Source organism: Dermochelys coriacea, chromosome 7 (genome assembly GCF_009764565.3).
Source record: "Dermochelys coriacea isolate rDerCor1 chromosome 7, rDerCor1.pri.v4, whole genome shotgun sequence".
NCBI lineage: Eukaryota > Metazoa > Chordata > Testudines > Dermochelyidae > Dermochelys > Dermochelys coriacea.
This window is the reverse complement of record NC_050074.1, coordinates 120,955,779-120,981,290: the sequence shown is the minus strand read 5'-3', so window position 1 is coordinate 120,981,290 and position 25,512 is coordinate 120,955,779. Positions and strand designations below refer to the sequence as shown.

Sequence of the window (25,512 nt, the reverse complement as noted above, 5' to 3'; positions counted from 1 at the left end):
CACTCCCCCCCCCAGATCTCAGGGAAGCATTCATTCAGATCCCGCTTACATCTACACTCCTGATGTGCAGCACTAGCCTAGTTCTAGTGTTCCTTCAAATCAAGGACCAAATGTGTTTGCGTAATGGTCAGGGTACTAGCCTGGGACTTGGGACACCTGGGATTCTTTGCTCCCGATAGATGTTTTGTGACCTTGGGCAAGTCAGCCTCTCTGTACCCCATTTGCCCCATCTTTAAAATGAGGTTAATAGCACTGTCTTGCCTCACAGGGATATGGTGAGGATGAATATGTTAAAGGTGGAAGGCATTCAGATACTATGGTGATGGATTTCAGGGTAGCAGCCATGTTAGTCTGTATTCGCAAAAAGAAAAGGAGTACTTGTGGCACCTTAGAAAATAACAAATTTATTTGAGCATAAGCTTTTGTGAGCTACAGCTCACTTCATCGTTCAGTGGATTATCACTACAAAAGGTTTCCCCCCCCCCCCGCTCTCCTGCTGGTAATAGCTCACCTTAAGTGATTACTCTCATTACAGTGTGTATGGTAACACCCATTGTTTCATGTTCTCTATGTATATAAATTTCCCCACTGTATTTTCCACTGAATGCATCCGATGAAGCGAGCTGTAGCTCATGAAAGCTTATGCTCAAATAAATCTGTTAGTCTCTTAGGTGCCACAAGTACTCCTTTTCTTTTTATGGTGATGGAGAGCATTATTATATTAATTATTTGTGCTCTGGTAGCACCCAGGCACCCTAATCAAGGATCAGAGCCTCAATGTTGTAAGTGCTGTACAGGCATGTACATGTACAGGCATCCCAGAGAATTCACAGTCTACATGGCAGACAGGATACAAAAGGACAAAAGGCAGAGAGCAGGTTGGGAGGATGAGATAAATGCACACAATTTAGCAGAAAAGCAGAAGTCACAGAGACCACCAAATTCCTTTTGCTGGAATCTTGCACCAAATCTGAACCTGTGAATCATGAGCATTAACCCAAAGTGCTATTAAATAGCAAACACTACATGTAATAGGTCAACTTCTGAAGTTCTGAATCAGGCAAAACTGCAATTGGCTTCAGTTGGAGTTTTACACGAATAAAGTATGAATGGAGACTTCAGGATTTGGTCCAGTAAGTAACAAACGAACTGAATAAAGAATGTTTACTCCTCATCCCTGGATTCAAGCATATATCTGGGAAGGAAATAAATCTGCTGTGCACCTCAGGGTGAAGTATATTAATCAAATAGTTATCTCGTTAAGGAAAGGTAAATTACTCGCTCTGCTGAATAAATACATTGCTATGCACAAAGTTTGCTGTGGTGTTAGCAATGCAGTCTAGATTGTGAGCCATCCAGACCCTTTTAGAGAAAGTAAACTACTGGAGGAGTGCAGCAACAGTATAGCAGTGCATTCACAAATGCACATTATAGCACCCAACCCAAAGCTTGCTGAAAATCCCCATTACTCAGGTACCACTTGGCAGGCGTTTTTCTGACAGAGCGAATGTATTCAACAGTCCCGAGTGGCAGGACATGTAACATCCATGACAACACCTTCAGTGATGGATGATTATTGTGTGTGTCATTTAAAAAATGACATACGACAGTGACAGGCAAAGTGGTTTTTTTTTAAATCCTCTCAGTTTCATACCCAGAAGACTCTGAGTAGTGTCAGTGTTGGGGGAACATAGACGACAAGATATGCAACAACAACTAGATCATTTTGAGGGGGAGGTAGGTATCACTGTTAATAAAATCTCTTATGGCCTGATATCTTTAAAATTGGACACATGGGAGGTCATAGTTTAAAAACATAACATAACCAGGCCCATATTCTGTGGGCACAGCAGTTGCTTCTGTTTGACAATAAGGACCACATTTTTTCCTTCTCTTTAGTAGTATTCCTCCACTTTCTTCGTAAACATGCACCGGGAAAGCTAAGAGCTGTTAGTGCACATCAGATTTTAGTTCAGGTTACAGGGGGAAGCTCTTTTTTGCAAATTAATAATCTCAGAATTGCCGTGTGTATGCCTTGCATATGTTGTTGCCTTTCAGTGGGTTCCACAGACTCTCAGGGGACAGCTCTTCATTCAGTAAGATACTTAGCATAGGCAAGGAGTTTTTGCTACTTTGATAGACAGGTATTTTGTAGGGTTAAGAGAGGACTGGAATGATAAAATACATGTTCAAGAAGCAACATTTTCAAAAGTGCGCAAGTCCCATTTTCAAAAGTGACGGAGGCACTTAGAAGCCTAAGTCCCAGTGTTTTGCTGTGAGGTTTAGGCTAAGTGTCATAGAAAGGCAATGGGACTTAGGCTATTAAGGAACATATTGACAAAGCTGTTTGGATGCCTAAAGTTACCTAGTGGGATTTCCCAAAAGCACCTAAGCAGGTTAAGTGCTTAGCTCCCATTGAAATTATCCTGCAGGCTTGTGGTAGACTTAGAACCGAGGTCTCTCAAGCCCTATTCTGCTGTTTGAGCCACTAGCCTGCAAGGCTAAGCATTCATTCACACCAGAACCTTGCTAAGTCTGTCTGCTAGTCTGACTGTTTAGACTGCAGTCAGCTAGATAAGAGCCATTGCATCATTAAACCAAAGTTGTAGTGGAATAGCTTTCGAGCCAAACTGATGTTCACTTGAGGGGACTTTTTGTGTCCTGAAAGTTTGTGTATAATTATTAGCCCAGTCAAAGGTATCACACTGTATACCTTTCTGACTTATTCATTTAGAATATTTAGACTCCTTGTTGATGGGATCTGCATCAACCTTTTCTAGCCATCCTGCAAAATATGTTAAAAGAAATCCCTAGGAGAAGATGAAACAGAAGTTTGTTTAGAATTCTGTTCAACCAAAGCTCGGGTAAGTTGCAAGGACCTTGAAGTCAGATAGAACATTTAAATAAGTCCGTGCCTTTTCACCACAATTCTCAGTTTCAAGGGAACAGCTCACCAAATCTAATTTTTTTTTGTCCTTGTGAACATATAGAAAAGAACAAGTGATCATTAATCCTTCATTTTTTGCCATGACAAGGGTAAACATTGACATCAACAGAGCTACACAGATTTATACTCGCTGACAATCTGGCCCCATATAACTAGCAATCAGAGAAATGCTGTCAATATTTTAGTAAGGGGCTCCTATGTAATTTCCCCCCTCCCTTAGCCTGTTAGAAACCTTGTGTCATAGACCTTTGAGCTCTGAGGTAGAGGAGCAGAGAGAATCTCTCACATTTGTTTTCCAAGTTGAACAAAACAGCTTTCTCACCCACACCCAAAGAAGCAGGTAACAACACCTGGCAAAAATAAATGTATAGGAAGCAATTGCACTTTTGCTGGAAATGTTTATACTTTGTTCCTGAAAGACAGTGATAATGTAGTGTTCAACTTGTGTCACTGGTAGAAAGAGTTGAGGTTAAAGACTTTATAAGAGGCTCCAAGGTATTTTTTCCCCTCATTAAGTTGTTTTGAAAATGCCAGTCATTTTGGTGCAATCTGCTCCGCTCCAAGGGAAACAAATTTGCTCTTCAGAAGCATTTTTATGAGCCGGAGGGATAAATCAGCTCAGACAGGGATAATTTAGTACTGTCCTGAGTGGTGCAAATTCCAGCAAAGGCAGGGAAATCATGCCAAGCTTCCTTTCAATTTGGTTGCACCATTTAACGAGATGCTCCTTGCAGCCCCTTGCAGGACATCTGGGTGAGTGCTGCCACATTGTGGAGAGACTTCAGCGTTATGTTTCAAGCCTGATTTAGTTTTAGTTTGTTAAAATCTTGCCCAAGACTGTTAAAGTTGGGTCTACTTGATGATAGAAATGCAAGCTATTCTAGACAGCTGCCAATTGCAAAGGTGTTTGACATATTTAAAATAGACAAGGAGAAAGAGCAATAGCTTTTGAAAAGTGTTTATTGAGAAAGTTCATATTGCACATAGCTCGAAGTGCTAGAGGCAAATTTCTTCTATTGTTACAAAAATCGTGAAGGTTACTGTATGCTAATTTCTCATATGCCTCATAAAACTCCTAATCATAGACATCCTGAGCCAAGAACTACTGTATTATATATAAAAAAAGTACCTTGCTTATAAAGGGAAAATGACTATGACAATATATACAGTCTTATTTTAAACCAGATTCTAGCCTCCTATTTAATATCTCACAGTGGGGATTTCATCCCATCGAAGAGGCTGTAATACTCCATGACATCATAAACAAAATGGTTCTGGAGTTCAGCCTAGCTCTGACATTTTGGTTATAATGCCAATAAACAAGAAACCCCCTGTGGCATGTTGACTAACTGTTTTCTTCAGCAAAGCCATGTCTGACTGCAATGCGCTTGCAGAGCCACTGTGCTGTTTTTCACCCCTTACTAATTAAGATAAGGATTTCCAGTTTGGTTAAGTGTTTTGGGAGATGGTAAGATACAGTAAATGGCACATTTTCGCTTTACAACTCCGTCTTCCTTTATTTTCTTTTTGCTGACGGCTGTGGTGCTCCTGTTGCTAGAGACAGGAACAAACACAAAGGAAATTTACTCAGATTGAAATGTTTTTTGCGTGAGGGAGAGTGCTCGGTGCATGATAGGATTTTTGCAGAGCTGGTTGAAACGGCTGTTGATGTGTAGCAGCCATACTAGTCACATTTGTTGAAATATCTAACCAGAAGGCCACACTGATACTATGAGAGAACTGGGGCTTTCTGGTGCATTTTTGATGCAAATACATCTTCATTAGTGGTCAGATCATTGATCACCTCTAGTTCAAAATCATACACTGGGGTCATTTCAGGAGTTTGCAGCATCCTGAGCAGATAAGAAAAGGCCATCTAAGTGAACACAGCACTTTGATCCCAGTTACTGGTTTCTGTGCTGCATACTACCACCTACAGAAGGAATTGGATTGTGACTGCAGTAATGGCTGAGTGGCATTCTGGGAATACACGGGAATGTCGCTCAAAGGGCTGAGATATCAGTCACTGACAGTCTTTTCTCCATGGGAAGAGCGAGCAAAGTGAGCAGTTTTTGGCAGCAGTAATTTCTACTATGTGAAACAGACTTAGCCTTCATTTTGGGCTGCATAAGTAGGGGGATTGCCAGCAGATCGAGGGACGTGATCGTTCCTCTCTATTCGACATTGGTGAGGCCTCATCTGGAGTTCTCTGTCCAGTTTTGAGCCGCATACTACAAGTAGGATGTGGAAAAATTGGAAAGTGTCCAGCAGAGGGCAACAAAAATGATTAGGGGACTGGAACACATGACTTATGAGGAGAGGCTGAGGGAACTGGGATTGCTTAGTCTGCGGAAGAGAAGAATGAGGGGGGATTTGATAGCTGCTTTCAACTACCTGAAAGAGGGTTCCAAAGAGGATGGATCTAGACTGTTCTTAGTGGTAGCAGATGACAGAACGAGGAGTAATGGTCTCAAGTTGCAGTGAGGGAGGTTTAGGTTGGATATTAGGAAAACCTTTTTCACTAGGAGGGTGGTGAAGCACTGGAATGGGTTACCTAGGGAGGTCTTGGAATCTCCTTCCTTTGAGGTTTTTAAGGTCAGGCTTGACAAAGCCCTGGCTGGGATGATTTAGTTGTGGATTGGTCCTGCTTTGAGCAGGGGGTTGGACTAGATGACCTCCTGAAGTCCTTCCAACCCTGATATTCTATGATTCTATGATCTACACTACCATTTTATGTCAGTATAACTACATCATTCCTGGGTATGGAAAATCCACACCCTCAGCAACACCATTAAAGCAACCTAACCCCAGTGTAGACAGTGCTATGTTGACTGGAGGGCTTCTCTACCTCTCAGGCAGGTGGATTAACTGTGGTGATGGGAAAAGCTCTCCTGTCAGTGTAGGTAGTGTCTTCACTAAGTGCTACAACGGCAGTGCTGTAAATGTAGACAAGCCCTTAGAGGACATCTGCATTGGAGCTGGAGGGTGTAATTTCCAGTGTGGCTGACCCCAGGGCTGCCCAAGCAGCTGACCTCATGGACTGCCCGAGTAGCAGCCAGTGTGGCTGGTCCCAGGGACTAGTGTGCCTGATTTTAGGAAGTTAATATTATTAATTTGGATAATATGGGTTATAGGCTTACCAATTAATCTGATCAGAAGATAATAAGGTTCTTGTCCCAGAATCAGGCTACACAGAGTTTGCAAGGACTCTCGAGATGAGATGTATGATAGGGCACTTACAGTGAGATGAATGTAGCCTTAAAGATGTTTATTGAGATAAAGGGAATAATAATTAAATGGTAAAATAATTAGAGTTACAAATGTAGTAATATTGTTTTAGAGATACATGTGATATTATACGATACAGCTTTTGATTAATATACTTACACCCTTCCTTGATAACCTGGTGGTGAGAGACAAAGGACCAGCCTTCCTTCTGGCATGCCAAGAAAGTTCAGGTCCAGGTTCCTCAGTTCTTGAGTGGGAAATGTAGAGCTTAGGAGAAGCTACAGAGCTAAGAGCTGTTGAAGCTAACTTAAGAGTTTTACTTAACTAACTGTCTTAAACTTGTGGCACCTTAGAGACTAACAAATTTATTAGAGCATAAGCTTTCGTGAGCTACAGCTCACTTCATCGGATGCATTTGTTGGAAAAAAACTAGATTTCCACTCTATACGGCTAAATTCAGTGCCTTGCATAATCACAGGTTTCAGAGTAGCAGCCGTGTTAGTCTGTATTCGCAAAAAGAAAAGGAGTACTTGTGGCACCTTAGAGACTAACAAATTTATTAGAGCATAAGCTTTCGTGAGCTACAGCTCACTTCATCGGATGCATTTGGTGGAAAAAACCAAATGCATCCGATGAAGTGAGCTGTAGCTCACGAAAGCTTATGCTCTAATAAATTTGTTAGTCTCTAAGGTGCCACAAGTGCTCCTTTTCTTTTTGCGAATACAGACTAACACGGCTGCTACTCTGAAACCTGTCTTAAACTTACAATTAAGAACTAACAGACTTATAGACTAATAAACAAAGAAGCCTTGAAGCTCAAAATTTAGGAATCCATAAGCTTAGAAATTAGGAAGCTTAGAAAAAAACTTTCTTGGCATGGTGGGTCACCTCTCTTATAGGGCTTGAGTACTTGAGCCCTCCTTCTATGTCCAAACTTAGTTTCCTCACCCACAAAATGTCAGCGGACACTTACTCCATAGGCTGGTCTGTTTGTGCGTACTGATGACATATACATACATATTAATGACATTAGCTCATTCTCACATTTGTTATTTCTGTCCTATCCAGTTATTTTGGTTCTTTCCTTGTGGTTTACCTGTTAAGTTTCAATAGGGTATGAACTTAGGAAGCCCCCATGCAACCCTTCTTCAAGCATTCTTTATCTAGCTATGTTAAAGGTCGCAGCCATATATGGACCTTATGCTTTAGCTCATCACCACCTATCTAGGTGAAAGGTCCCGAAAACATGTCTGCTAACTTTGCCTTAGCTCAACATACAGGATGTGGCCTGTAGGTCCCTTGTGTTAACAGCCAAAATGCTTTAATATAAACCTATAAGTCTATCTTAATAAAACAAATAATCAAATTCATAAGAAAATAAGAAGTCCATAAGAAAAGAGATATATATAAATATATATATATATATATATATATAGGCAAGCAAGCAGGCTAGCCTTATAGGCCAGCAGTTCTCAACCAGAGGTCTGCGGACCCCTGGGGGTCTGTGAGCCCTTTCAGGGGGGCTGCGGAGCCCCACAGCTGAAACCCGGTGCCCCAAACCCCAGCACTGAAGCTGAGAGCGGCGTGGGGCTGAAGTCGGCGCATCCCACCCACCCCGCACCCGTACAGCCGGGAGTGGCACGGGGCTGAAGCTGGGAGCCCTGCCCCCGCCCCCTGCTGAAGGTGGGAGCTGCACTGGGAGCCCCCCCCTGACCCGTACACAGCCCCTAGCTACTCCCCTGCCTGCACCCTGAGCTACTCCCCTTTCTGCACACAGCCCTTAGCTACCCCTTTCTTGCACCCTGAGTGGTATTCAAACTTTTTGAACTGAGCACCCCCATTGAGTTATATTTTTTGGATGCATCCCCGCAGAGCCCAGACAGGCTGGATGGCCTTCTTAGTGAATCAGGGGGTGGAGGTGGCGCTCCCTCCCTGGACCCTGTTTTGCGGAGCTGGCTCGAGCCCTGCCAGCTGTTGCCCCCCCAAATAGAAATAAAATGATGCCTATGCCCAAGGATCTGCCCCCCCCCACTCCCGGCCTGGAGCCCTGAGTTCCCGCCCCCCCTCCCCTGCTGGGCCCTGGCATTTTTATAGCATGTTGAGGGGGGCCTGAACAAGAAAAAGGTTGAGAACCCCTGCGACAGACTACATGGGCAGAACAGCTGCTGTCGATGGCCCCCGGCAGTGATCCCCAGGAGCTGCCACTGTTGGTGGCCCCCGGCAGCAGTCCCAGGATGGCCAGAGCAGCCGCTGCTAAGCAGCCCCTGGCAGCTGGAGCTGTTGGCCCCGGACCCCCTCTCAGAAGCGGCCCTCCACCGCCCCAAGATTAGTCAGGGATGTTTATAGTATAAGTCATGGACAGGTCATGGGCTGTGAATTTTTGTTTACTGCGCATGACCTGTCCATGAATTTCACTAAAAATACCTGTGACTAAATTGTAGCATTACCCATGCATAATGGGTGTGAGGGGTCTTAACTACTACTCCAGGTGTTCAGCTGGAATATCATCTGGGTTGCAGCCCGATGGTCTTCCTATAGGTGGAGGATTGATTTCTGTCTGCCCCATCTCCACTAGGTTCACCCCTGGAGACTAAGGAGGGAGCGAGGAGGGGTAAATTTCAGCTGCTGTCCAAACAGCAGCAGGAGCCATCTTCAGTGGTTGCAGTACAGGAAATATCACAACTGAAATCAGCACTCCTTTGAATACCATTTGCTGATGGGTCAGACAGCACTGGCTGGTAACTCCATATAGTCAGTATACCAGCCAGTGGCTGGATATAAAGGAGATACCCAGGTGTAGTTTACATTGCATATTCCTCAGCTCATCCATCTCCCAGCCCCGACCATGCATTGTGAAATTCAGGGTTCTTTCTCAGTTATTTTATACTGCTTTGTTTTTACCAGGCATTCCCAAATATGTATGTGTGGGGACAACTGCACCACTTTTGCTGATAGTATTAGATATACTTTGTATACTGACTTAAATTTAGTCCAGCTATATGTGTTTTTAAAGTAATTTGAAAGGTAAACACCATAACATGTGATACACAAGTCACATTTTGTTGCATCCTTGGCTAAAATGTTAGAATATTTTGACGTGTCAACCTGTGAATACAAACTTTTGCTGATGAGGAAAGAATTAAGTATACAGGGTTTTCTTTTGATGTTTCCCTGTCATATGGTGCTTCTAACCCAGTGACAAATTAATTGACTAGATATAAAAGAGATGGACAGCACTTACCAAAGAAGGACAGGATATGCATTACAAGACAGCTGGTTCTGCCACTTCTGGACTATGGAGACAATACACATCGGACAACTAATGAGTCTCTGTTGCATAAGATAGATTCTCTTTATAATAGAATTGCACGCTTTGTCTCTAAATGGGGTTATTATACACCCCATTGCACAATGTTTGAAGAGCTTGTTGGCCCTTGTAGGAGGTTAGGAGAGAAATAAATTGGAAAACAATTGCACATAAGACCTTCAATCCATCAACTGGTCCATATTTATCCAAATTACCAGTACACGCTCCCAAAATACAAATCCGTGACACATTCAGGGATGGATGTTAACACAGAGAAGCCTGGTTTTCACAAGGCCATTTGTTCATTTGCTGTTGCTTTTTAAACATACAAAAAGCTTGAACCCGAAGTAACAAAAAATGTTAGAAGTCACTTTTAGAGACATAGTGAAACTCTGTGCAGCAGAATGAAAGTTCCATGTAATGCTTTGCATGTGCAAATTGTAGTTCATGTTACAGTGGGCTGCCTGGTTACAGAGGAGTTGTTCTGTGAAAAAATCACATCACCTCATAGATTTTAAGGCCAGAAGGGCCCACTGTGATCATCTAGTCTGCCTTCTTATTTAACATAGGCCCAAGGACTTCCCTAAATCAATTCCTCTCTGAACTAGAGGATATCTTTAGAAAAACTTCCAATTTTGATTTTAAAATTGCCAGCGGTGGAGAATCCACCACAGCCCTTGGTAAATTGTTCCAATAGTTACTTATGTTCCCTGTTAAAAACGTATGCCTTATTTGCAGTCTGAATTTCTCTAGTTTCAGCTTTCAGCAATTGGATCTTGTTAGATCTTTGTCTGTTAGACTGAAGAGACCACTATCACATATTTGTTCCCCATGTATGTACTTACAGATTGTATTCAAGTCATCCCTTAATCTTCTCTTTGTTAAAATAAATGGATTGAGCGCCTTGAATCTATCACTATCAGGAATGTTTTCCAATCCCTGAATCATTCTTCTTGCTTTTCTCTTAACCCTCTACAATTTATCATCATATTTCTTGAATTGTGTGCACCAGAACTGGACACAGTATTCGAGTAGTATTTGCACCAGTGCCAAATACAGAAGTAATATAATTTCCCTACTTCTATTTGATATTTCCCTTTTTATACAGCCAAGGACTGTGTTACCTCTTGTGGCCACAGCATCCCACTGGAAGTTCATGTTCAGCTGATTATCCACCATGCCCCCTAAATCTCTTTCAGAGTCACTGCTTCCCAGGATAGAGTCCCCCATCCTGTAAGTGTGGCCTACATTTTGTGTTCCTAGATGTATAATTTTACACTTAGCCATATGACATTGCATATTGTTTGCTTGTGTCCATCTTACCAAGCAATCCAGATCACTCTGTATCAGTGACCTGTCCTCTTCATTATTTACCATTCCCCCAAACTTTATGTCATCTGCACACTTTATGAGTGATGATTTTGTGTTTTCTGCCAGGCATTGATAAAAACTTATAAGGGGTACCTCTGAATAAATTATCATAGTTTAAGACCAGGATTTTCAAAAGTAACTTATGATTTTTGGATGCTCAACTAGATATGCTTTAAAAGGTCCCAATTTTCAGAAAGTGCTGAAAACCAGGCCCTGTGAAGATGTTACGGTTGGGCATCCAAAAGTTGAGGGATCCCAAATCACGCCTCACTTTTGAAAATCTTGGCCCAGGTACCATACGATGTTGAATGATGAACATAGATCATGCACAGCAATTACACACTGTTGTAGGTCTCCTTTTTTTCACACCCACAAAAGAATCTCAACTAAGGATAGCTTCACCGTCCATGAAGCAGATAGGTGAAAAGGATGTTCATCAAAGCCAGTCTAAATGACCAAGCCTGCCTACTTCCTACTCAGTCTTTTTGTCATCTTCAACCTGGAAGTCTAGGTCCCTTTATTCATTCCTTGTCTTTTAGTTCTGTTTCTGTTCAAACATGCTTCTTTTCCCCTTCCAGCTCTCCTGGGAGTGGAGAAGGATAAGATAGAAGATGGGTTTTTTAAATGAAAAAATTAGTAAAAAGGATAAAAAACACAGAGAGAGAGACAGTAAATGAGCCCCCAAATACAAAACAACTTGTTGTAAATGAGAGGACCAGGCCTACCGCAGGCAGCCTTCCTAATGCTTGCTCCCTTGTGCTTAGACTCTAGATTTGACCAGGATCAGCATCTTCTACAAAAAATGTCCAGAAGTTCACTGGCCCCACAGTCTCCTAATCTGCCTCATGGAGTCCCAGTATAACACTACAGCTTCTTCTATCTGTCAGGCTCCAGACTCACCTTGTGATGACATGATATCCAGGGTCCTGCTTTTCTTACCAGACTCACCCCCTTTCTACTCTTCCTATTTACTTTCCATCCATGTTTTTTAGCCTTTCAGGTGTTCTGAGGATTAGCTGAGTTCAGTATCTCCCGAGTTCCTCTCCTTTCTGGACCCTGTCAGCACACTAGTGCTCCCTCTCCGGATCAGATAAGCAACTGGGGATGTTCCGTCCGTACTCTCTTCTCCTTTGCTCTTTGTGTCAGGATTGCATCATTCATTGGCCCTACCCTAACTTTCATTGGCCATTGTCTTCCTCAACAACTGCTAAAGAAGATCCCTACTTCCTTTTGCCAACTTTCTTCAGTACAATTGACCTGCTTACCAGAAAACCCAATGTCACCTGAAAGTGAGAATAGGCATTTGCATGGCACTGTCATAGCCAGTGTCGCAAGATATTTACATGCCAGATGTGCTAAGGATTCATATGTCCCTTCATGCTTCAACCACCATTCCACAGACATGCTTCCATGCTGATGACAGGTTCTGCTTAATAACAATTCAAACAGTGCGGACCAATGCATGTTCATTTTCATCAACTGAGTCAGATGCCACCAGCAGAAGATTGATTATCTTTTTTTGGTGGTTCGGGTTCTGTAGTTTCCGCATTGGAGTGTTGCTCTTTTAAGACATCTGAAAGCATGCTCCACATCTTGTCCCTCTCAGATTTTGAAAGGCACTTCAGATTTTTATACTTTGGGTCGAGTGCTTTAGCTATCCTCAGAAATCTCACATTGGTACGTTCTTTGCGTTTTGTCAAATCTGCTGTGAATGTGTTCTTAAAATGAACAACATGTGCTGGGTCATCATCTGAGACTGCTATAATATGAAATATATGGCAGAATGTGGATAAAACAGAGCAGGAGGCACACAATTCTTTCCCAAGGAGTCCAGTCACAAATTTAATTAATGCTTTATTTTTTTAATGGGTGTCATCAGCATGGAAGCATGTCCTCTGGAATGGTGGCCGAAGCATGAAGGGGCATACAAATGTTTAGCATATATGGCACATAAATACCTTCCAATGCCGGCTACAAAAGTCTCATGCAAACGCCAGTTCTCACTTTCAGGTGACATTGCAAATAAGAAGCGGGCAGCATTATCTTCCACAAATGTAAACAAACTTGTTTGTCTTAGCGGTTGGCTGAATAAGAAGTAGGACTGAGTGGACTTGTATCAGAGTGGTAGCCATGTTAGTCTGTATCAGTAAAAACAACAAGGACTACTTGTGGCTCCTAAAGACTAACACATTTATTTGGGCATAAACTTTCATGGAAGTTTTACACTGTTTTGGTTTTGAATGCAGTTATGTAACAAAAAAAAATCTACATTTGTAAGTTGCACTTTCACGATAAAGAGATTGCACTACAATACTTGTATGAGGTGAATTGAAAAATACTATTTCTTTTATCATTTTTACAGTGCAAATATTTGTAATAAAAATAATAATATAAAGTAAGCACGGTACACTTTGTATTCAGTGTTGTAATTTAAGTTAATATATTTGAAAATGTAGAAAAACATCCAAAAATATTTAATACATTTCAATTGGGATTCTATTGTTTAACAATGCAATTAAAACTGCGATTAATCGCAATTATTTTTTTTGAGTTAATAGTGTGAGTTAACTGCAATTAATCAATAGCCCTAGTTCTAAGCCTTCATTTGATAAGCACAACCTCAAATGTTAAAATTATGAGTCTGGCCCCCCAAAATCACAAGATTGGCCTAAAAATGATATTTTTAAAAAAGTTTTTTATCTGCGTTTTGGTTTTGAGCCTTTTGGATGTACACATTTTCCATCCTTTCTCTGCAACCACAAGGGCTAGAAACTTGTTTTTTAAATGATAGCTGAAATTCTCATAATCACCTTACTGCAGGAGCAGGGTACCACGAAAAACACCAAGTATTGAGAGATGTGGCAATACTGGTAAAAGAACATTTCTACACTCACAGCATACAGAAGGGGGATCATTCTTTCTCATTATCTAACAAACTTAGATGCCTGCTATGTCTTTTTTGAAGGAGGATGATTATATTAATCATTTGATTTGAGTGGTCGGGTTGCCATCTCTGAGGTACAAAAAAACAGGACATCCAGGATGATCCCGGGCCCATAAACAACTGGTAGTGTGTACTGAGCACATTTACAAATTTCCCAGGACAGCCTCTTCAAAAAAGGGATGATCTTGGGAAAACCTGGACAGATGGCAACATCATTGAGAGTGGTGAAGCATTAGCCACATTGAAATGTGCAAAGCCATGATATGGACCTTACATAATACACGTATTTACTCAGGTAAAATAAATTAGGCCTTAAACCATATGTGGAAGCAGCCTTTCAGCATTGAAAGCCACAAGTGGTCATGGAGTTCCTCTGGGAACTTATGGCTTGTTACATCCATGTACCACATAGGTTCTATTGTAATGTGTGGGAAGAGGAGACATATGACAAGGAAAAATTGCTCACTGGTAATTGTGTTTGTCATAGTCATCCCTAATTTTCCTTTCCTCCCACATCTCCTTGGGGGCTCTCTCAATTAGTGCTGTGTGTTGTTTGGTTTTCTTATATATTTATTTGCTCTGCAGGATTCTATTTGGAGGAGAAATTGGGTGGGCTGGTTCTTTTATACAGGCCGTGATTGACAGTTTGGTTGACTCCTTAATTCCAGGTTGGTGGAGCTATACCCTTAGTGTAATGTGATGGGGGTGGGAGAAGGGGACTACAATAAACACAATTACTGGTAAGTAATTTTCTCCTTGACTACATTTCTGGTGACTGTTTTATACTCTCTGTGCCAAAGCAGGTTTGCTGATGACAGTGTTTAAGAATATTTAATTCTTAGTACAAACTAGCTGGGTGTTTCTCTTAATGAGCTATCCCACTTCTATCACAACAACTTTAAACACCTTATGGCTAGCAAGGCAGAGACTGACACACAGGTGGATTTATTTCTGCAAATAGCTGCTAGATTTACTTGCATCTTTCAGCTGGGTTGATATAAATACAGGTTGTCCTGTTGTTACTGTGACAGCAAATAAGAGCACTTATGAACTGTTGTTCTTCTGCTTATCTTGTCTCTTAGGAAAAGGAAAAGCTGTATGTAGAGCTGAAGCACATCTTGGCCCGGCAGCCTGGGCCTGAAGCGGCAGAACAGTTGCAGCTCTACCGACACACCCTCCGAGAGAAGACCAAGCAATTGAAAGTAAGAGATGCCCTTCATGGGATTAATCAGAAAGAGAGTCCATCTGAAGGGCTGCTATGCTTATAGAACTACATCAGTGCTTTGCACAGGGAAGTCTGTCTTCCCAAGGAGTCTTTTGGTGCTGAGAACCTGAGCCTCAATCTCTGGCTGGAGGTGGGGGCAAGGAGTTAAAAATGTTTCACTGTCCGGGGGTTTTCAGAATACTGTAATTCTTCACAGTGCTTTCACTGCTTTTGTGCAGCATGGCCAATAATACTGCAGTGCAGTAAGGGAGATAGCAAGTGAGAAAAGATAATAAAGAATAATGTCAGGGAAAATGGAACAAGCTCTTTAAAATAGGACACTTCCTAAACTATAGCTGCGTATCAAAAGACACCTTTGTTTTCCTGTGATGTTACTTGGCTATACAGTTATTTAGCAGTTCAGCCGTTTCCTCTCAGCTTTTTATGCATCCATATTCCACACTAAGCTCTGATGCCAAAGACTTTTTAACTGTGAGGAATGGGCATAGTTTTCTTCATTTACGAGTCTTGTCTTATCCTAAACAAATATTTCTGATGTTTGTCAAAAAAATTCAACATTTCCTTACATTCTCTATGAAACACTGGCCTAAGAGTCACAGCTCTTCCCACCTCACTGCCAAAAAATCATCAGGATGTTGGAAGGAGTTCAGAGGGGAATAGCAATAATGACAAAAGCCTGAAAATATTGATTTACTAGGAAAGATTAAAATAACTGGATATGCTCAGCTTGATTAGTCAATAGATACAAGTAAGAGGACAAGTAGGACCAACAGTCAAAGATGAAGAATAACTATAAAATGTCTCTACAAGCAAAGACTGAACCATCAGTTGAGAAGCATTCTTTCTAAGAATCATCTGAAACCTAACCATTTCCATTAGCCATTGAGGGCAGGTCAATAAGTAGATCCTCCATTTCATCCAAATAAATCTGTGAAAGAACACCTTGTATTTCAGTCCAGGAATAAGAAAAGGAGTACTTGTGGCACCTTAGAGACTAACAAATTTATTAGAGCATAAGCTTTCATGAGCTACAGCTCACTTCATCGGATGCATTTGGTGGAAAAAACAGAGGAGAGATTTATATACACACACACAGAGAACATGAAACAATGGGTTTATCATACACACTGTAAGGAGAGTGATCACTTAAGATAAGCCATCACCAGCAGCAGGGGGGGGAAAAGAGGAAAACCTTTCATGGTGACAAGCAAGGTAGGCTAATTCCAGCAGTTAACAAGAATATCAGAGGAACAGTGGGGGGGGGGGGGTCGGAGGGAGAAATACCATGGGGAAATAGTTTTACTTTGTGTAATGACTCATCCATTCCCAGTCTCTATTCAAGCCTAAGTTAATTGTATCCAGTTTGCAAATTAATTCCAATTCAGCAATCTCTCGTTGGAGTCTGTTTTTGAAGCTTTTTTGTTGAAGTATAGCCACTCTTAGGTCTGTGATCGAGTGACCAGAGAGATTGAAGTGTTCTCCAACTGGTTTTTGAATGTTATAATTCTTGACGTCTGATTTGTGTCCATTCATTCTTTTACGTAGAGACTGTCCAGTTTGGCCAATGTACATGGCAGAGGGGCATTGCTGGCACATGATGGCATATATCACATTGGTAGATGCGCAGGTGATGCGCAATTTACATTGGTAAATGCATCCGATGAAGTGAGCTGTAGCTCACGAAAGCTTATGCTCTAATAAATTTGTTAGTCTCTAAGGTGCCACAAGTACTCCTTTTCTTTTTGCGAATACAGACTAACACGGCTGCTACTCTGAGTCCAGGAATAGTATGCTATGTAAATATTACTAACTCAGCAGGTTTACTTGGACAAAATATAGGGCCTGTTTATTGGTCTGCACTCAGAGGCTAATGGAAACAGTTATATTTCAAAAAGAAAAGGAGTATTTGTGGCACCTTAGAGACTAACAAATTTTTTTTTTCTTTTTGTCAGTTATATTTCAGAAATTGACTTCTTTTTCGTAGATCCATAGATTTTTAAGGCCAGAAGAGACCATTGGATCATCTAGTCTGACTTCCTGTCTAGCACAGGACAGAGAATTTCATCCAGTTATCCCTGTATTGAACTCAGTAACCTATGTCTCACTAAAGCTTATCTTCCAGAAAGGGATCCTGTCTTGATGTGAAGACTTCAACAGATGCAGAATCCACCACTTCCCTTGGTTTTGTTCCAATGGTGTTTTGGTTCTGAAATGGACAGAACTGTACATGTTACTGTGGGTACATTGACGAGCACTTACATGACATTTCTCTAATCTATAATACAGTGTTGTGTAAGGCCTGTTAACTGTGCTTTCTGTATGAAAGACCATAATAATATTCATAGCCTCTCTGCTGGGGAAAACAAATGGAGGTTGTTTTACTAATGTGTAAGCTTCCTAAGCATTCTGAGAATAGAATTTAGTAATATTATGTTTATTTGTTTCATTAAACAAAGAAGAAATGAAAGTGCAATTAGAATATTAATGTGCAGCATATTACTCTAAACGCTTATCCACATGGACCTTTTGAGATACTACAGATACATGAGGCTTAATTACATTTTTTCTTAAATGAGTGAAATCTTCTAATAAGTGAGTCAAAAACATTTTCATACTCCTTTTAACATGCTAGTGGAAACTGTTCCTAAATGTTATTTCTCTCACAGTGCATTATGCATACATTAGTCTCACATCTTATTACAGGGCTGACAAGAGTAATCTATCTTAACCCCTTGTCACTAGAAATCAGGATTTCCTGGTTCTGAAGAGCTGCCTCATGGAAAACTTTTTGAAGGTGTAATCATGAGAAGCAATTCTACTTACATGTAATATAGGGCTCTTCCCTTGTTCTTGACTATATGAAAGCAAGAGCCTTCTCCCAAGAGTTCATCTGCTCCTTCAGCTCCTTTCCCTGTTGAAGTCATCATCTTCTATTTCTGCATCATAATCAACTCTACACCAACCATGGGGAAAATCCTTCAGGAGCAGATGGACCCTCAATAAAAAGGAGCCTGTTTTTATGTAAATCTTAGTTATCTGGAAGACGAGAAAAGAAATGCAAAAAAATGTAAAATAGAAGCAGGAGTTTAGCAAAGATGAACGTGATTCAAAGTTTTCCTTAGAGTTCTCATTGGTCTTTAATGCATTAAATTACTGCTGTGTACATTTTTACTTCCTCACACACAATATTGTATTAGCAAACAGGCATACATGCTATTTTCCTGTGCCAGGTCAACATATACTTATGGGTTGAGTAAAAACTTCACTGGGACAGATAGCTGTGAACTCATCCTTTTGTTTATGTAACTGTAAGGCTAGAGCTGCCTTGTGGAAGAACCTGCGAGGCATCAGTGTCCCTGACATCCTCCTGAGGCTAATTCAAGACCTATATAATGACTCAGAAGCATGGGTGCATTGAGGGAGCCACAGGTCTCACAGATTTCACACTAGATCCAGGGTGAAGTAGGGATATGTCCTGACTGCAGCCCTGTTCTGCTGCACAATAGATTGCTTCCTTGAACATATCTCCACAAATATCGGTATAACTGTCAATTTAACTTCTTTTACCAACCTGGATTATGCGGATGATGTCATCCTCTTTAGTCAGGATGCAAACAATCTTAAAGCTACACTAGAGAGCTTCCAGCATGAGGCACCTGCTCTTGGGCCAAGGATTTCTTGGGTAAAAGCAAAAATCCAGAGTGTTGGCACAAAAGTTGTGGTACAAGACATCTCTGCTTCTGGACAAACCCATGGAAATAGTGGATAACTTCATCTACCTAAAAAGAAAAGGAGTACTTGTGGCACCTTAGAGACTAACAAATTTATTTGAGCATAAGCTTTCATGAGCTACAACTCACTTCATCGGATGCATCCAATGAAGTGAGCTGTAGCTTACAAAAGCTTATGCTCAAATAAATTTGTTAGTCTCTAAAGTACCACAAGTACTCCTTTTTTTTTTGTGAATACAGACTAACATGGCTGCTACTCTGAAACCTTCATCTACCTAGACAGTAAACTGTCTTCAAACAGATGCAGCCCACCGGACATTCTAAGGAGAATTGGTTTAGCAGCCTCGGCCGTGAAGGACCTGCATAGGGTCTGGAGTGAACAAAAGTTGGAACTATATACAAAAGTATGGATTTATGAAGCCTGCACACTTCAGATTCTCTTAGGTGGATCTGAAACAGGGACGTTGCTTAAACAAAACATCAGGAAGTTGGTGGCATTTTATATGCATTGTCAGTAACGATTACTGGGTATAAGATGGTTTGACTTTATCAGTGATAGGGTTGTAGCATTGAGTACTGGCCCAGAGAGGACTGAAGTCATCATTGGCCACGGCTGACTTTTTGGTCATGTTGCCCACCTTTGAGGCAAAATCCCTGCACATCAAACTCTGAAGATTGGCCTTGAGATGAAGCGGGGATGCTGCTTGGTCATGGACTGGTGGTGGCCATGTGGTTGCCTGTGTTTAACCTGGCTGCATCAGTTCTTTAATAACTCTTAGATGCCTGGAATAAAGCTGTACAGAGTGCTCACGGACACTCGGTGCTCTGGACCTCTGCTGTTGAAGCGTACGGTTGTTATTATTGTAAGGATAAGCCCCTACTTAAGACAAAAGGAATATTTGAACCCACCCACAGGCTTTTGCTGAGTATTGTTTTGGGCAGGGGTGTGTGGGCGTGTGTGTGTTTGAAGGAGAACAGTCAAAAAACTGGTTTCAGAGTAGCAGCCGTGTTAGTCTGTATTCACAAAAAGAAAAGGAGTACTTGTGGCACCTTAGAGACTAACAGATTTATTAGAGCATAAGCTTTCGTGAGCTACAGCTCACTTCATCGGATGCATCCGATGAAGTGAGCTGTAGCTCACGAAAGCTTATGCTCTAATAAATTTGTTAGTCTCTAAGGTGCCACAAGTACTCCTTTTCTTTTAGTCAAAAAACTGGAAGAGACCGAGGACAGAACAGTGAGCGAGGTAGAGGCAAAAAATAAGAAAGCCAAACAGTAGCCGATGAGCACAGTGTGACTCTGGAAAAAAACAAGAGAATTTTTGGGTCTGTTGACTAACGAGGTTTGGGATTATAAGTAAGGCAAAGATTTTGTCACAGTTATTTTTAGTAAAAGTCATGGACAGGTCACAGGCAATAAACAAAAATCCATGGAGCCCATGACCTATCCGTGACTTTACTAAAAATAACTGGGAGCAGGGCTACATAGGGGGAGGAATGGATCCAATGGGTGAGGGGGAACTGTCAGGCAAAGACCCCCGGCTCCAGCAGCTGCAGCAGGGGGCGCAGCCAGGAGGGGCCGCATGGCCCAGGGATGCTGTGGGGCAGGGGCACACAGCCCCTGCTGCAGCTCCCACCATGGGGCTGGGGCACACGACCCCAGCTGCAGCCCCTGGCAGAAGTTGCCAGGCTGGGGTGCAGAGCCAGGCTGCAGTCCCTCCACTCCTTCCAAACCACAGGGCAGGGGCTGCAGGGTCCTGATTCCAGCTCTCCAGCTTGCAGTTGCAAGCTGTTGCAGCAGGGCAAGGGCACACAGTCCTGCCTCAAGCTCCCGCTTCATCTGCTGTAAGCTGAGGGTGGAATAAGTCACAAAGGTCCGGTAAAGTGACGGAATCTATGACTGCTGTGACCTCCGTGACTAAATTGTAGCCTTAGTTATAAGCTAAGAAACTGCTCCTATTGTTCTTGGTTCCTCCTGCATTTGGAGAAGCAGGACTTTGTGTTCCTTGTAAATAAACAATGTTGCATCATAGAAAATACCTGACTCTCACCAAGTTCTCTTCCTAACTGGAACATCTCCAGGGCTCCAAACTTTGACTAGTCTCAATATTCTTCTTTTTGCAGCAGGAAAGTGCTTTTGGCATGGTATGAAATAAATTTCCAAATTAATTGATTTAAATGGGATCGGGATCATGCCAATAATTGTATCGCATGATGCCATATTGCTTATATGGAGTTACTTATATTCTATAATACAGTGGGTCCTCTTGAACAAAAATGCAGTATTAAAGTTCCTATTCGCTTCTGATGAGGCAGGTCTTGTAATGTCTGCATGAAATAGGTATTTATGAATGTCTTGAAAGGGTGCACAACAGAAGGTACATTAATGCTAGTAGAAGAGGATGACTTCTCAACTATGTCTAAAATCGTCCTTCAGTTAGAAACATTAATGACGTAATGGTATAGGCAGATGGCAGAAAGATTCCAGAGTAACATTTGCTCTATTCCCTGGAAGTCTAGACCCCAGCCAGCTCTCTCCTGATTAGTAAAGATAGAAAGCACAACTCTAGCTGCAAGCATTGAAAGGCATTTTGAAATGTCCGGCTCACCTTATATCTCTCAGCTCTCCCTCATCAAACTGGACAACTTTCATTTTAAGAGCCACAGTTTTCTCTAAAAGAAAAGGAGTACTTGTGGCACCTTAGAGACTAACAAATTTATTAGAGCATAAGCTTTCCTGAGCTACAGCTCACTTCATCGGATGCATTTGGTGGAAAAAACAGAGGAGAGATTTATATACACACACACAGAGAACATGAAACAATGGGTTTATCATACACACTGTAAGGAGAGTGATCACTTAAGATAAGCCATCACCAACAGCAGGAGGGGGAAAGGAGGAAAACCTTCCATGGTGACAAGCAGGTAGGCTAATTCCAGCAGTTAACAAGAATATCAGAGGAACAGTGGGGGGTGGGGTGGGGGGGAGAAATACCATGGGGAAATAGTTTTACTTTGTGTAATGACTCATCCATTCCCAGTCTCTATTCAAGCCTAAGTTAATTGTATCCAGTTTTCTCTAACCCCCACAAATATGCCTTTACCGTACTTTCACTGCTGAAAATTATTTACATTAGAAATTAATAATCAAGACACTGAAATGCTAGGAAAATATAACTTGTGGTAAAGAGATGGATCCTATGCCATTTTAAAACTCCCTGCTTAATTATTTGTCTGTGCTCCTTGTTTTGGGTCTTTGGCTCACATTTGGGTCCAGGAAGGTAGAGGACTACAGTAAATGTTGTTAATGTCACTCAAAAGATGCTTGGTGAGATATGCAGTATAGCTTTAACTCTGTAAACTGTCTTCAAGTGGGCAGAGATTTTATCTGATAGGGGAGAAGGGAGTGTGTGAAAGATGTAACCTGTGAAGCTGTGAAGCTTATTTTTTGCTTTTGGTTGGTTAGGTTTTGTCTTCAGAACTGAACATGTATGAGTCACAGAGTCAAGAGTACAAGTATGAAATAGAGAGACTGGGCAATGAGCTCCTGAATGTGAAGAAGAAATACCTAACCCAGAAACGCAAGGAACAGCAGACCAAGTAAGGAATAATGTTAATTCTCTTGATCCATCTCTCCAGCTAACCCTCATCCTTAGGCATGGCCCACCTCAGTTGCATCTGAGTGCCTACAAAGATATAACTGCAGAAAAGTTCGGGTGCTCTCAGAGTTCTTCCCTCTTCTCCTTGAGAAGGTCTAGACATTTTAAAAAAAAATCTTTAAATGTTTTTCTTTCGCATGTTCCTCTTCCTCCCTTTCTTTTCTCCCATCTTCTCGTATGTCTTCCATCTTCCTCTTCCTTTCTCTGTCCTGTTCTTCCATTCTCTAGTCTCCTTTTTTTGGCAACACTTATAGTATATTTGCTGCTCAGGGTTGTATGTTACTGTGTGAATGCTATTGCATTAGGATGGGATTCGTAATCACAGGTTGGGCACTAAGAAAGCACTGTTCCCCCACTAACACAACTGAACAATTCCATGGTTCACAAAGATCACCTGTCATAATTGTGGTGACTTCTGAGAGAGCCTAGGGCCATCCTGTTGAGGTACCTGGAGATCAGTGCAAGGACTGTGAATTTGATCTGATATTGGGAAGGGAGAAAACTGCATTGAGTGGAGCATTGGGATGATATGTTTGCTTTTGTCTGAATCTCTTAGCAGATGCAATGCAGCATGTTACACCAGCTGGAGCTATTTTTAAGGCTGTCGTATTCATTCCTATGTTACCTGCACCATATAGGGCACCCCACCTATACCCTACCGAGGGCTCAAGGCATGACCTGGTCAATTTAGACACCACCACACTTTCCTGACCGAGGGCTCAGGGTGTAAGGCACCTACTCTTTCCCATGGGGCTCCAGGAGAAACCTGGCCAATTTAAGTAGCTGCCCTTTCCCACGGGGCTCCAAGCTCTATGGGTCTGCATGACCTTTTCCCAGTGAAAGAGCCTTACACAGCTGTGCTTTAGACATCTATTTATTAGCAACACACACAGAATATGTATAACAAACAAATCTCTTATGCTCACCACTCCCAATATACAGACAAATTTCTCCTGTTGGCCAGTCAGGATCCATTCATCTGAGGGTTCCCTGCGATGCCTCTGCATGTCACAGTCATGCAGAGGGCTCAGAGTTCCAGCAGCTTGATGTTGAATTGCGGTCCAGAAATGGTTCCCAAAGAGCATTGTTTTTCATTTACATTATATAGATAAAATGAGCTACCTCCTTCAAACCTATCACATTATCCCACACTCCTAGATAACAAAAAAATTAACCAATTACACACTGGCACCTGTGTGTCCTCCTTCCTGCCCAAGTTTTTTACATTTTTATCTTTCATGCCTAAATTGTAACTTAGTTGTCACCTCCTCTGTTTATGCAGATGGTCAGCATAAAAATGCTAGTCAGAGCTTATTTTACCATTTAGTCTCTTTCTGTGTCCTCCCTAATTTCCCAGTGCTTAGGTGTCTCTACCACCTTGGTGGTTATAATTCTCGTTAGGGACATTGCTGAGGTGGGGATGCTTTATCAGCAGCAGAACATAATTTTTTCCAAGGCTGGTTTAATATCATGGGCGGGGGGCAGGGGGTTGACCAGGTTTACACCTAGGCATGGGTCTTTGCAATCTGGAAGTCATGCATGTCTGGATCAGTGTGCCCAGATCTGCATCCACCAGCGAGGGGTGGACCTCCTAGCCTGCTATAGATGAGAAGAAGCATTCATTGCCATTATTGCTAAGGGCCATGAGACTGTAAACTATCCTTATCATTGGTGCGAGGACATTCTTGGCAGAGGATGATGTAGTGGTATGTGCCACTTCTTCTAAGTGTATCCTCTCACTTACCAACATCACTTTGGTCATGGCTGGGTTGAGCTTCAGCCAGCTTCCCTGGCCCACGGCCAGGAGACTGTTTTGCAGCAACAGCGTCTCTGTGTCTAGTCCCAGTCTGATATCAACTTAGGATGGTCCCGGTATTGGTGCTGATCAGGTACGGTTGGAGGAGACCCTTTGCCACTTTCTCTATTATCTCACTCAGAAATAGGAGTTTGGATTCAGGGTGGTAACTGGGCAGCTCAGGTGCATCTACTGAAGGCTTCTCAAGCATTGACTGGACTGTGGATCTCAAGGGATTTTACAAATATTAAAACTGCACAGCACCCTGATGGGGGAGGTAGTTCTTCTTCTGAGTGCATATTCCTAGTATTGGGATAAAGTATCCCTGGTGCCGCAGAGCCTTGGAGAAAAACCACGCTCATTGGGGCTGCATGAGTGCTCCCTTGTGGCTGCAGAAATTCATTACCCACAACTTTAGATGGGAGGAGCAATGCCCAAGCACTTCTTTCTTCTCCTCAGCTGCACCTACAGCCTTTCTTTGCCAGTCTTCTCACCCCTTTCTACCTCAGGCTGTGTCTGAATCTTTTTGTATCTAGTTAGTCACTAGTGTTTTAGCCAATGGTGAGAGTTTTAGTTTGATGGTGGGTAATTTCCCTCTACAGTCACAGAACACAGTTGAGCATTCAAACCGACTGCTCTCAATTTTCAGAAGTGACTAGTGTTTTTTGGGTGTTCCACTTGTGATGTCTTAAAGGGGCCTAATTTTCAGGTGGTGGGTGCTTGGCCCAGTCTGAATATCAGGCCCCATTATGGTGCCTCAAGTTGAACCCAGAATCACTAGTCATGTTTGGAAATGTAGATCATTTCCCCAAGGAGAGGTTTCTAGGGGATGATGTAATTTTGCAGTTGGATGGTTTGATTTACAGTAATGTTTTTTTGCATGAGCCAGTTTTCCTTCCACCCATCTTCTCCCCCAGCCTGGCCCTTCAGACACTCCAAACTCCATTTTTCCATTTTTGTTGACTGTGATTCAAAGCTACCTGCATTTGTCTTTGCCTTAACTGTATTTTAGAGAGCAAACAGTACTGGTGGTGGAATTAGCAAAATAGTCAGTGATAACAAGTGACCTTTGTCCATCTGCAAATTGTATAAAGCTGCCTTGATGTTGGAATTATCAACAATTGTTCACTGCTAATGGCCTTCCTGGAGTTTTAGGTTCAATACATGAGGCTCCCATAATGTCTAACAATCCATTTCCAACAGTTAAGTGTCCTCTTGAAAACACTTTTAATGTTTACAGTTTGGACCTTGGTTTCACATTAGCTTTTGTGCATGAGAAGAAAAGAAATATGCTCCTGTTTTAATG

General features: G+C 41.9%; 1 protein-coding gene across 1 annotated transcript in view; it reads left to right on the top strand.

Moving 5' to 3' along the window:
- CFAP58 (cilia and flagella associated protein 58) overlaps window positions 1-25,512 on the top strand; it is a 94,593-nt gene that overhangs the window by 66,030 nt on the left and 3,051 nt on the right. The window contains 2 exon segments of the mRNA XM_038410272.2: window positions 14,880-14,999; window positions 22,219-22,352. Coding sequence (XP_038266200.1) covers window positions 14,880-14,999; window positions 22,219-22,352 — 254 coding nt within the window.